The following is a 13,784-nucleotide window of genomic DNA, read 5'->3' as shown; positions in this document are numbered from 1 at the left end:
AATTGTTGGTCTTACAGAAGGTATAGAGGGAGATAATCCAATAGAATTTTTTCAAAAATGGATCCCGAAAACCTTGCAAATGAAAGAGGAAGACCTATCAATTGAAATTGAGCGGGTACATAGAGCTCTAAGACCAAAACCACAAGATGACCAATATCCACGATCAATTTTAATAAAATTCTTAAGATTTCAAGACAAAGAAAGGATTCTACAGGCGGCTGCCCAAGCTGCCAATAAGAGAAAAGGGCCACGGATGATAGAAGGGAAGAAAATTTTTTTCTACCCTGATATAAGTTACGAACTTTTGAAGAGAAGGAAGAAATTTAATCCAGTGAAAAAAGCCCTATGGGATCACGGTTATCAATTTATATTGCGTTATCCTGCAACCTTGAAGATTTTTTTGCCTGGTGGAGAAAAAAGATTTTTTGACGATTACCGGAAAGCGGAGGAGTTTGTGCGAGATTCTTTGAATATTCACCAGATACAAGAACAAACCTAGGGGAGCGAGATGGATTGAAGATGAAGACTGGATCAAGGATTAGGGCTGTTGGATTTTTAGGTGGATGAATATATAAATATATTATTAATTATATGAGGGAGGGGAAGAAAGGTTAAAATTTGAGGAATATTAGCTGGGAATAATGACAATTTTTTTTATATATATAGACAATTTTTTGTTACGGGGGAGCTGGAAGAAATACTGACCAATCGCTACGTTATTCATGTGTGCAAGCGTGGCAATAGCCACGACCCGCACAATGGAGGGGGGTAGTGTTGTGTATCCTTACATTCACAACATTAGTGGGGGGGTATTTTGTTTTTTCTTTTTTTGTATCTTATCTATCTTTTTTTTCTTTTTGCCTGGATGATTGGGAGGGAAACACATAGCAACATGGTGAAGTTCAAAGAGATTCCCCAGGGAACTATGAGAGTTGAGAAGCTAAGTAATGTTTTAGATTTTAAGAGATAAATATGAAACATTTTTGAATATTTGGAGCCCTTATTTACAGCTCCGATGATAAAGATCTTGGTTCCTTGGGGAAAGTAACAAATATATATTAAATTTATTTTTAATCCCATGGAGCATGTGCAAACCTTCCAATATTCAGGCGGTTCTTTTTTTTTCTTTTTTTCTTTTCTCTTTAGGTAGGAGTATATATCGGGGGGGAGGGGGAGGGTAGATATTATTTTCTCATGTATTTACTTTGAAAACTCAATAAAAATTATATTAAAAAAAGAGAGATTTCAGGCTGAGACCCTTCATCAGAACTGGAAAGGAAAGGTGAAGAAGCCAGAATAAGAAGGTGGGGGGAGGGGAAGGGGTAGAAGCTGGAAGATAATGGGTGAAGCCAGATGAGGGGAAGATGGAAGGTGGGGGAGAATGAATGAGAAGCTGGGAGATGTTAGGTGGAAAAGGTAAAAGAAGAAGGAATGAGAAAGAGGTGAGCAGATCACGATTGATCTCCCAGGCCTCATCTTATCAAGCCTGATAGCAACTCTGAAATTGTGATGAGCTTGTGTGGAGGCCCATTATCACCACCAGAGCAGAGGTTATTTCACAGTGAAACTTGCCCTTCTATGTCTGTCTCTGTTCTGAGCCAGCAAGATCCTTGAGATGTTTATACATGTTGAGTACTCCTTATCTAAAATGCTTGGGGCCAGAATTGTTTCAGATTTTGGAATTATATATGAGATAGCTTGGGAACACCATAATTTCCAGCTCTGAATTTGTGCTTCGCGTCAGCAGCCCTTGTCTTCTACTTGTTCATCATGCATATGTGCATACAGCAAAACCTGTTACATACCATCAAAATAATGTGTGCAGGGCAACACAGCACCAGGAGAATATCTGAATCAGCTGTTGATCAGCAACAGATAACGGCGGGCTTTCTGTCTCCACCTACAATGCTGTGTTTTGATTAAAAGGTTACAGTTCGCTGTATTTGTGTTTTACTTTCTTTTAAGGTTTTATGTAATCATTGTTGTAGTCTTTTTCTGGCGCCCTTTACCTTTCCCGCCCACCTGGCTTCACCTATCACCTTCTAGCTTGTCCTTCTCCCTCTTCCCCCCACCTTCTTATTCTGGCGGCTTCACCCTTCCTTTCCAGTCTTGATGAAGAGTCTCAGCCTGAAATGTCGACTGTTTATCCCTCTCTATAGATGCTGCCTGTCCAATCAACGTTTTTATCAGTGATGATGATCACAGACTCATCAGTGAATTTATCTGCTGCTTCCTGATCAGCAGATATATAACCATATAACAATTACAGCACGAAAATGTTTTATCTTTTGTAAATCTTTAAACATTTAATGCCATGCCTTTTCTTAAATTTCTGCATCCAGCCTGCTAAATATTCACAACTACCTTCAATTTTAAGTTCTCCGTGTTGTTTTATGATCAGCATACTGTTGAGTGGTATATGTTCACTCCAACGCTGATTAATCCTTACTTTCAATACACAATTGACATCTTCATTTTTTGCTTTGTGTAGTGTTTTTCTATTTTTCATTAACTTCTATTCATTACTTATGTGAGGATCACTTCTCAGAACTGGTTATGATGTGCAGAAAGCTGTGCATTGCCTGGGAACCTCCCCAACACCTTGTGGAATTTCCATTTGTGACATCATGTCAACACTCAAAGAAAATATGGATTGCAATGGTTTTTAGAGTTTGGAATTTTGGCTAAACTGTATCTTTTAAAGTCCTGGGGCTTGAGATGCCACTGAGTTTCCCATGTACTAATTTATTGTCCTTTCACCCTGTCACTAGGAATCAGCAGGAGAGTCGCTCTACATGCTGTTCCGAGCTATCAAACACCAGGTAGATAAAGGACCCGTCGATGCCGTGTCAGGAAAGGCCAAGTATACCCTCAATGATAACAGACTGCTCCGAGAGGACGTGGAGTATCGGACGCTGGTAAATCTCACCGACTCCCAATAATGTTGATTGCTTAACAGAAAATAAAGTGCAAACGGGGTTGTGATGGTGCATTTGATTCAACCGTGGGGTGTTCGAATTTGACAGTTCAACCTCTGACAGTGCCAAGTGACCAACCAGGAAGGAAATTATGATTTATGATTCTGGTGAATGTGCAGCACTAAAAATAACTTCAGTGGAGAACTGGGTTACTCCATTCAACCTTTATCCAGAACTTTAACGTAACTTCTACTGCTCAAGCACTAAAGTTTATTCATCTGATTCTCATGTTTCATAAAGCAGTATTTTAATGACTGGGATTAAAACTCAATATTGAATTGTCCATAGTGGGCCCACATTCTTTTGCTCTTCACTAATTCCTGAGATGGCATCAACTTTATACAGAAAATAATAACTCGATAAGGGGTTATTTTAAAACTTTCCATTGGGAAGGTAGTTTGAATCTGAAATGCAATATCCTGTTTTCTGCTGCTTGCTATGTTGTTTTATACTTTTCTTTCCAACTGCATAGACACTTAATGTGTTAGTACAAGGCGGAGAGGATGGACAGCCTTCACCTGTCAAAGTGTTGGACTGCGATACCATCACACAAGTCAAAGAGAAAATCATTGATCAGATCTACAAAGGGATGACCTACTCATTTCGACCGCACGTGGAATCTCTTGACCTTGGTAAGAAGAGAACTTTTATAGTCATTATAGTGGTCGACACTGATTTCAGTTGACTAGAGGGTGGAAGAGGAGAAATATCCCATAAGAAAGAAAAGCTTCCCTTGAGGGGTGGAACCATCCCTCCTTACATGAGAGCAGTATGTTTAAAGCAAAATGGTCTTGAATTGGTTCAGATTAGTTTCAAAGGTACATTTAATGTCAGAGAAATGTATGCAATATACATCCTGAAATGCTTTTTCTTCACAACCATCCATGAAGACAGAGGAGTTCCCCCAAAGAATGAATGACAGTTAACGGCCCCTCCAGCTCCTCTCCCTCCTGTGTGTAGGCAGCAGCAAGCAACAATTCCCCCTTCCCCCACCGGCAAAAAAAAAGTATCAACACCCACCATCAAGCAAAGCAATAGCCGACACAGGCTTGCATACCCCAAAGACTACTCATTCACCCAGTATTCGACATACCACAGGCTCTCCCTCTCTGTCCCTAATAAGGAAGAAAGAGGTGTCTCCGTTTCACAGCGAAAGGGGAGACATAACACACAACTCGCTGGTTTATGATATTAAAAGTCCATTGTATCGCTTTTTCCGAGCTCTGTGCCCAAAGATTTCAGGTCTCTGGGCCCACAGCCAGAGGTCTTCCAACTCCCACGACACACCGATCTCCTGATCCGCCCGTCTCCAGATCCATGAGATCTCAGCCCTCCGAAGGCGAGCTAAGTTCTTAGGCTGCGTCCTTGGCGTGTCGAATGACGGCCAGCCATGAAACCCCAAGAGTGGGTCCCAGTCCCGCAAAGAACTGAAGTCAGCGTTTAACTCCACGTCAGGGTCTTCAAAAGAACCCTGAAAGGGAAAATTAGAGATATTAAAGATGGAAATAGAGCTGTTTCTGAAGATGCAAACAAAGGAGTTGCTGTTCAGTGCCATCAATGCCTCCATTTGTCATTAGGATTTGTGGGTCACTCTCACATATGTTGGGGGTGACATGATAGCATGACGTTTAGCACTTTGCTTTCTCGTGCCAGTGATCACTTGCCACCACTGCCTGTAAGGAATTTGTCCATTCTCCCTGTGGTTTTCCTCGTGCATTCCAAAGACATACTGAGTTATGGGCATTCTCTCTTGCTGCCAGAAATGTGGAAACACTTGAGGGGCTGCCCAGCACAATCCTCACTGATTTGATGCAAGAAACACATTTCACTGTAAACACAAAATAATCTGCAGATGCTGTGATCAAAGCAACACTTACAGTACACTGGATGAACTCAACAGGTCGGGCAGCATCAGTGGAAATGATGAGTCAGCGTTCCAGCCTGAAACGTTGACTCATCGTTTCCACTGATGCTGCCCGACCTGCTGAGTTCATCCAGCGTACTGTAAACATTTTACTGTATGCTTTGATATACATGTGACAAATAAAGTTAATTTTTAAGCTTCTCGTGGATGACTCATAAAGAGCAGAAAGTCCAATTCAGTGTTTACACTCCAGCATCGTGAGGTCTGTCTGTGTGTAAAACCTTGCTAAAAATAAATATGGTTTCAGCACTGTGTGGGCAGGCAGTTTATAAAGGGCACAACGTGACACAAGTCTTGAATCTAAAGGCCTTGGGTTAGGGTGAGGAAACACGCAGCAGTCCTCATCGAGGGATCAGCAGTGGAAAGGGTGAGCAGTTTCAAGTTCCTGGGTGCCGACATTTCTGTGGATCTATCCTGGGCCCAACATATTGATGCAATTAGAAAGAAGGTACAACAGTAGCGATTTCATTAGGAGAATTACTATGTCACCAAAGACACTCACAAATTTCTACAGATGTACCGTGGAAAACATTCCAACTGGTTGCATCACCAATTGTTGTGGAGGGGCCACTGTACAGGATTGGAAAAAGCTGCAGAAAGTTGTAAACTCAGCCAGCTCCATCATGGGCACTAACCTCCCCAGCATCCAGGACACCTTCAAAAAGGCGATGCCTCAAAAAGCTAGCTTCGATCATTAAAGAATCCAAATACCCAGGATATGCCCTCTTCTCATTGTAACAGTCAAGGAGGAAGTACAGGAGCCTAAAGGCACACACCCAATGTTTCAGGAACAGCTTCTTCCCTTCTGCCATCGGATTTCTGAACAGACAATGAGCACTGCCTCAGCATCTTATTCCCTCTCTCTTTGTGTATAGTTAGGTGTATATTAATATACTGACTGTAATTTAATTTTCATTATTATGTATTGCAATGTACTGCTGCTGCAAAAAAATTTCATGACAGATGCTACTTGATTCTGATTTTGAACTAAACAGCAAGTGTTATGTTGGTGATCAAAATTGGGAAGTGAGGCAAACTTAAAGGTCAAAGAGCTAATTGAAGTAATGTTTGATGTAACAGTTTTGGGATGTTGTTGAACAAGTAGTTGGTATTCAACTGGTCCAGCTGGATCTAACCATAGTAGATTTGGTAAAGAATAAACATTATCAATGAAATATCTGGAATTCTGGCACAATTATAGATAATCTGCTGAGATTTTCCCAATTTGTGTCCCACTAATTTAGAGTGGCGATCGGGGTTGGCTGGACATCTCATCCTTTCAGATGAAGATCTGACCTCTGTTGTCCAGGGAAACTGGAAGCGTCTCAACACCCTGCAGCATTATAAGGTAGATTTCCAGTTTTGTTAGAAAAGAACTGAAATCCATTTCATTCTTTGTAACCTCTGATTAAATGCTAATGACGACAGATGTAGGAAACAAGACCATTAACAGCATTCAAATTCAGCAGAGTTCATTGACTAGGGAATACCCGAATCCAGGTGCCAAACAGACGAATGGGGAAAGGACACTAGTTAATGAATGAGATGATGGTGGAAATTCATTGTGCAGAAAGAAGCCTTTCATCTCATCATGTTTGTGTTGCCCAATAAAGCTATCCAATTCTACTACCCAAACCTCTGTCCTTGCTTTGTGGGTTAAATCATTTCAAGGGCTCATCTAAGAAATTAATGGGTTTCTGTTAATGCCTTTGTTACCTTTTGAAGTATAGACTTCTAACCTGCAATATAAAAAAACAAATTGTTTCAGCTCCTCTTTAATTTCTAAATCAATGTCCCCAAATTATTGTCAATTTACTAATTTTCATAGGATACAGGAAATGCTAACAAACCAAGTGCCAACTTCTTCAACTATTGCAGTCTTTTTGATGCAGGTGTAGAGAAAGTTGCAGTGATAGTGAAGGACGGCAACAGGTTTGGGTCAAGATGATGTTTGACTTGGATAGGAACCTGCAGGTGGTAGTGTTCCTGTGTACTTGAAGCACTTGACACTACTGGTAAATTGAGAGACACTGTTGGAGTACTCTGGGCCAGCAGCAGCACTGGATCTAGGTTCTTTCTCTTCACCCTGTCTAGACCAGGCATAATTTAATTCCCTTTGACATTCCAAGTAAATAGCTCCTCCCAAACAGTGTTTGCAAGTCCTGGTAAATCTCCATTGTGCCGTCCTTGGTGGTATCAAACCCCTCCTAGGAAATCCCTCATTAGTGATGTCCATCCCTCCTGCAGAGTAATTCATTAGTTGTGTCCCTCACCTCCTGTGGATAGAAGCTGAAAGGTAGCCCAAGGTAGCTATCTTTCATTTGCACATAACACTAACACAAAACTATGTGAAAATAATAAGCAGGAGTAGGGTGGTTTCTCTTGGCAAGTTAAGGTCTTGCTCAGAGTAAAGGTGGAGAAAGCCAGTGCCCAGATCTCTAGATACCGTCAACCCAAATAACCTCCCACTTATCTGGATCATGTGATGCATCTTTTGTTGTTTGTACGTCTGTCAGGCCTGTTACGAATGTTCTTACATTACCAAGCTGCTGTGCTCCCCAGACTCATTCCATCGTTGTGCTTTATCACTTTATTAGGTGACCGATGGGGCCACGGTTGCTCTTGTTCCACGTCTCAGCAAACACATCCACCATGAGAATCATGACTACATTGCAGGAGAGAGTGAGTGAACATCAAAATCTTTGTTGCCTGTTGGTCTTGTGGCTGAGCCTCTAGGAGAAGGAACAAAAAAAATAAGACTAGTCTTGAGTAACCAACAGGAGGACAGGGTTAGATTGATCTTGGGGTGGGTTAAAATGTTGGAACAATATAGTCTACTGTGGTATTTAATGAAAACTAAGCAGAGAGATAGCTGAGAACACACATAGTTGGTTATAAGATTTAAGTAAGAAACCACTTGATATATTAATCAATGAAGCACTATTTGAAATGTAATGTCAGGAGTGCTGTAGCCAGTTAGCCATAGCAACACCTTAATTGATAATTCCCAGAACACAACCTGCTCTTTGAAAGAGTGCCATGGAACTTGTTGGTCTCACTCAAGAAGGCAGACAAACTCTTGGTGCAATCTAAAAATTTCTCTTCCAACAGCCCAGTATTTCCTCAGTGATGCACATTAACTTTGAGGCAAGAGTGCTGTTCAGTGCTTAAGTGTTCAGTACTTACTGGGTTTGACTGATTGGAAGTATTTTGCCTTAGGTATACTTAGTCTTTTTGGGGTTTTCTTTTGTTGCCATTTGGGACTCTACTGTTGTCTCTAACCGTTTCCCCATCTCAGAGACGCCAATGCTGGAGGACGCAGATGAAGGAGGGATGAAAGTGTGGCACCTAGTGAAAGCCAGTGAAGAGCCTGAGCTCCCCAAGCACAGGCGAGGCAGCCTACGGGAACGGGAGCGAGCGAAGGCTATCCCAGAGATCTACTTAACACGCTTGCTCTCTATGAAGGTAGGAGCCAGAATGAAAACGGAGGCATGTTTGAAAGCAGGTTTGCAGAATGGGATTATTTCTAATGCTTGCCCTCTCACCCAAATTACTTTTAAAAGTAATAGTGGGTAACTGGGTTTTGAAGCATCAACAGTTGTAAAGGTGGCCATTTGAGCCTTGCACCTTGCCATTTCTTTCAGGGCACCCTGCAGAAGTTTGTGGATGACCTCTTTCAGGTAATTCTCAGCACCAGCCGGCCTGTGCCTCTCGCCGTTAAATATTTTTTTGATCTCCTGGATGAACAGGCTGTGCACCATGGAATAACTGACGCAGAAACCATTCACATCTGGAAAACAAACAGGTAAACAACTGTTCTTCACCTGTAGTAAAAAGATAAAGATTAGCTTTATTTGTCACATGTACATCGAAGCATTCAGTGAAATGCATCGTTTGCAGCAATGGCCAACACAGGCTGAGGACGTTATTATTTGTCAAGTTATTTGTGGTAATATTAATTAGTGTTGTGTCTGTGTTATATGTACTGCGTTGTACAACTTGGAACGTAGTTTCATTTGGTGGTATACGTGCATTTTTGAATGACAATAAACTGAACTTGAGCTTGTTCTATATCACAAACAACAGATGCCCCAGCACTGGATGTTGGCCTCCAACCAGAATAACAGTCAAGAAAAGTGATTTGGTAGTCCTTTGAAATTTGAAGAATGGGGCTGGCTGGTAGCGTAATGACATCGGCGCCGGACCCGGGAGCGGAGGTTCCCGGGTTCGAAACCGGTCGGGTCCGCTCCCGAGTACGCTTTCCATCCATGCCGGGTTGAGTGTCGAGATCGCAACTCGAACCTCGTAAAATAAAGGGAAAAATACTGTGAAGAGTGGCACGCCACACAGTCAGTCAGTCAGTGTCTCTCTCTCTCTCTCTCTCTCTCTCTCTCTCTCTCTCTCTCTCTCTCTCCCTCCCTCCCTCTTTCTCTACATCTCTCTATCTCTCTCCCTCCCTCCCTCCCTCCCTCCTCCTCTCTTTACATCTCTCTATCTCTATCTCTATCTCTATCTCTATCTCTCGCGCACCGTGCCTTGTAAAAAGCCATGACAAAGGCATCATCACGGACGGATGGACGCACGCACAAGCACAGACTCGCACGCACGCAGGCACATGCCAAAAAAAAAAGAAATTTGAAGAATGATTATTTTTTAAAAACATTTTTTCTCTATATGCAGAGCTGGGGCACGGACCTGGTCTATGCTGTGTTGTGTGACTGCTGTTATATTTCTGAGGAATTTAGCACTCCAAAGACCCTTCTGATGTTTACCGCTGTTTGAACACTACTTTCCATCTGCCCTTTCTCTAGCTTTAAATGATCTATTTAAGGCAGGTGTTTTGCTTTAAATTTATAAAACACCATAATGTTCTTTATGTAAAATTCTGTGGCTTTTCAGCTTTGTTTTTATTGATTAAATTTGTAATTACACAGAAAATTGACAGACTAGGTGGAAGCAAATTTGAACTTGAGCAATTAGTGCTCTGTAATTAAACACATCTGCACAATCCAGTCCATTTTGCAGTAAACATAAATACACATCTGGAAATCTTATTTTACATGTTGTTAACCCTTGCACGATAAAAATGGAAGCAATCCCTTAGTTGCAGGTGAAGTGACTAGAGCTGTGATTTTTTTCCCTCCTATCTTTAATCTTTATCCATATGCTTTGTCTTTACCTTCTACTTGGCTATCTCTGTTAGTCCTTATTGTTAAATCAAAGGCGAAGGACAAACTAGTGTTAAGCTGACTATTCCAAGGGGGTAACTCATCTCAGTACTGAACTGTCTCTGTAGTTATGGACTACAGCCATCGGGCTTCTGGACTGGCTACAGTGTTGAACTGGTTCCATGGCTGTGGACACACTTTTGGGGACCCTGTGGTGCATGCTCTGTGTGTTATTTGTTTATTTTTTTATTGTTTGCACGATTTGTTCTTTTTTCACACATTTGGGGTTTGACGGTCTTTGTTGTGGTTTTTTTTAAAAATAGGTTCTATTGTGTTTCTTTGTTTTGTGACTGCCTGCAAAAAGAAGAATCTCGAGGTTGTATGTGAAATGCATCTTTTGATAATGAATGTACTTGAACTTTTTAAATATTGTTTATAAACCATGCATGCTTTTTTGCTGTAGCTAAACATGGTTTTATTTAGCACTAATGCCCAAACGAAGCCTTTGCATTTCTGGTTAGGGGCTTGCTCAACTTGATGCATTTCCTGACACTTTGCTGTACAATGTTCAGTAAAGGGTCTACAGCCTTTAATGTCACTCTCACCATCACATCCATACTACAGTCCTTCGGCTGCTGAGGAGAATATGCAGGTTGTGAGGCAGAGGAGTGAACTCCCACATCATTTAAACTGACATACAAGTCCTTATCGATAAGGTGCAATCTGGGAGGGAGATGTTGTGCAAGAGAAGGGTGGTGAGCAGTTCCATGGGTTGGACCAAAACACTTGCCAGATGTACCATGACAAGAGTTAGAGAGGGCAGTGACTGCAGCAATCTCCACAAAATGGAGCAATACAGAAAGAAATCTCACGTGATCTGTACATCAACATCCACAGTATGGGGATCACAACAGAAGTATTTTGTACAGTGATCTGAGTGGTCACTCTTGGTGGGGTATGAGACCAGCGTAGACAAGCATTCTGATTACCATCGATGAGTTTAGCTAAAGGGCTTGTTTCTATGCTCTATAACTCTCTGATTCAACCATTATTAATACTAATAACTAGTCAACTAGCAGTTCTTTCTAGGATCTAACAGGTTTAGATTTGGTGTTCATTAAGTAGTGATTGCACATTATAATTGAAAGCATTGGTTGAGACTGACTCAGGCATCTTGAAAATATCATAGCCCTTCTTCTAGCTACTTTGCAAAAAGATTCAAACAACTAAACTAATTTTTCTACTTGGAAAGAAACAAGTTGAATACCTCAGATCTTGCCTAAAAGAAGTTTCAGTCCTTGGTATCCTGATATTAAAGTCATTGACCTATTTTCATTGACATACCACCGTGAGAAGATCTCTGACAACTTATTCCATATGTTCAGCACCCTCAGAGTGGAAAAACATGCACCTCAAATCTCTTCTAAATCTTTCCCTTCTCCATCAAACCTGGGTGTTACTGGAGTTAACTGGCCATCACTAGCAAGTGCAGCAATATTTAAATATACTCTGACAACTTTATACCACTACATGGCTACAAACAGGGTTCTTGGTCTTGCTTCAATAAATCCAACTATTTATTAAATGAATTTATTTATTCATTTGCTCATTTATGATTCAGTCATAGATTGATTGATTGATTGATTAATTGATTGAGATGCATTGTGGATTAGCCCCTTCCAGCCCTTCGAGCTGCACCACCCCAGCAGTCCACTGATTTAACCCTAGCCTAGTCACAGGACAACTTACAACGACCAATGAACCTACTAACAGGTATGCCTTTGGACTGTGGGAGGAAACCAGAGCACCTGGAGGGAACCTACACAATCCATGGGGAGGACTCCATGCAGATGATGTCAGAATTTACTTCGAAATCCAGAGCTCCGAACTGTAATAGTGTCATGCTAACTGCTATACTACCGTGCACCCTAATTAATGATATATCGGTTATTATTATATCATTGAATAGGCAAGTAATAGTTCATGATCCACATTTCATGTTCCATTGTGGAATATTGTTTTCAGTTAAAGGCATCCCGGATTCAAATAGTAATTGCTGACATTAGAGAGCATTGTGGGAAAGGCAGTATGAACGATTCCAGTATGTTAATTTGGGAGTCAAACTTCAACTATTTAAGGGAATGTTTGAAACAAAAAGCCCTTGATTTGGGTCATTAAATCTTAAGAAGGGTTAAATATGTAAAGATAACCCAGATTTATAAAATCATGTATTTTCTTTTCCAGTCTTCCTCTTCGTTTTTGGATAAACATCATAAAAAATCCACACTTCACCTTTGACGTTCAGGTGTCGGATAATGTAGACGCCATGCTATCAGTCATTGCTCAGACCTTCATGGACTCCTGTACTATTGCAGAACACAAGCTGGGTCGGGTAAGTTTGGACAATTCAAACAAAAAGTCACTGTAAATACGTAGAGCATTGAACTATGCAGCACAGCAGAGTGCAGGCCCTTTGGCCTACAATGTTGTGTCAACCTTTTAGTCTGCAACACTGTCACTCGAGATGGCAGAAGAATGGGGCTGAGAGGGATGACAGAATGGTGGAGCAGACTCGATGGGCCAAATGACCGAATTCTGCTCCTGTGTCTTTTGTTTTATGATCTTGTCTAACTCTCTCCTCTTAGGCAGCTCAGAACCCTCCATTTTCCTTTCATCCATGTGCTTAAGAGTCTCTTAATTAAATGTTGTTTTATTTCAGCCTCTACCACCGTCCCCAGTGGTGCATTCCAGGCTGCGTGTGTGTGTGTGTGTGTGTGTGTGTGTATTAAAAAACACACAACTACCTTTGAAATCTCTCCTGACCTATCCTCTATTCACCTTAAAAGGATGTCCTCTGGTATTAGTCAGTGGCACCCTGGACAAAAGGCACTAACTGTCCACTCTATCTGTGCCTCAGAATCATATATCCCTCTTGTGAAGTCACCTCTCACTCTCCAGAACTCCAAAGGTGGCAACTAATGAAGACCATAAGACAAAGGAGCAAAAGTAGGCCATTCGGCCCATCGAGTCTGCTCCGCCATTTTATCATGAGCTGATCCATTTTATCCTATTTAGTCCCACTGCCCCACCTTCTCACCACAACCTTTGATGCCCTGGCTACTCAGATACCTATCAATCTCTGCCTTAAATACACCCAATGACTTGGCCTCCACTGCTGCCCCTGGCAACAAATTCCATAGATTCACCACCCTCTGACTAAAAAAATTTCTTCGCATTTCTGTTCTGAAAGGGCGCCCTTCAATCCTGAAGTCATGCCCTCTCGTACTAGACTCCCCCATCATGGGAAACAACTTTGCCACATCCACTCTGTCCATGCCTTTTAACGAATAGCTAATGAAGCTGCCAACAATAAACACAACTTTAGTAAAGTACCTTCTCTTTAGTAAATTTTTTACAACCTTGTAACTTACAGAAGTATTTTACTATGAATTAAGGATGTTATTTAAAAGCTTTTTCTTACAAGTATAATGTGGGGCAAAAGAGCAAAACGTTTCCATATCACCAAGTCCCACAAAAGAGTAATGGGAAAATGGAAACATAGTTGATTTAGAGCTCTGTGGTAGGGTGTGCATCTTTGCTCATCAAAATAACACTGTACAACCATTTACAATTCCATCAGTGGACAGATGGGACCTCAGTTGGATACTGGTCTGAATATTGACACCGTGCCCCTGGACTGAACTGGATTGTTAC

At 41.4% G+C, this 13,784-nt stretch overlaps 1 protein-coding gene across 5 annotated transcripts in view; it reads left to right on the top strand.

Annotated features, from left to right (window-relative positions):
- The window catches only part of plxnb1b (plexin b1b), a 379,174-nt gene that overhangs the window by 340,062 nt on the left and 25,328 nt on the right, over positions 1-13,784 (top strand). For all 5 annotated transcript variants that reach the window (XM_072280878.1, XM_072280877.1, XM_072280876.1 and 2 more), the window contains 7 exons: positions 2,772-2,918; positions 3,451-3,610; positions 6,147-6,250; positions 7,500-7,584; positions 8,201-8,367; positions 8,547-8,707; positions 12,315-12,462. In XM_072280878.1, the coding sequence (XP_072136979.1) occupies positions 2,772-2,918; positions 3,451-3,610; positions 6,147-6,250; positions 7,500-7,584; positions 8,201-8,367; positions 8,547-8,707; positions 12,315-12,462 (972 nt within the window). The remainder of the gene's footprint in view (positions 1-2,771; positions 2,919-3,450; positions 3,611-6,146; positions 6,251-7,499; positions 7,585-8,200; positions 8,368-8,546; positions 8,708-12,314; positions 12,463-13,784) is intronic.

The sequence above is a fragment of the Mobula birostris genome, chromosome 16 (assembly GCF_030028105.1).
Source record: "Mobula birostris isolate sMobBir1 chromosome 16, sMobBir1.hap1, whole genome shotgun sequence".
Classification (NCBI taxonomy): domain Eukaryota; kingdom Metazoa; phylum Chordata; class Chondrichthyes; order Myliobatiformes; family Myliobatidae; genus Mobula; species Mobula birostris.
This window is presented reverse-complemented; position numbering and strand designations above follow the sequence as displayed.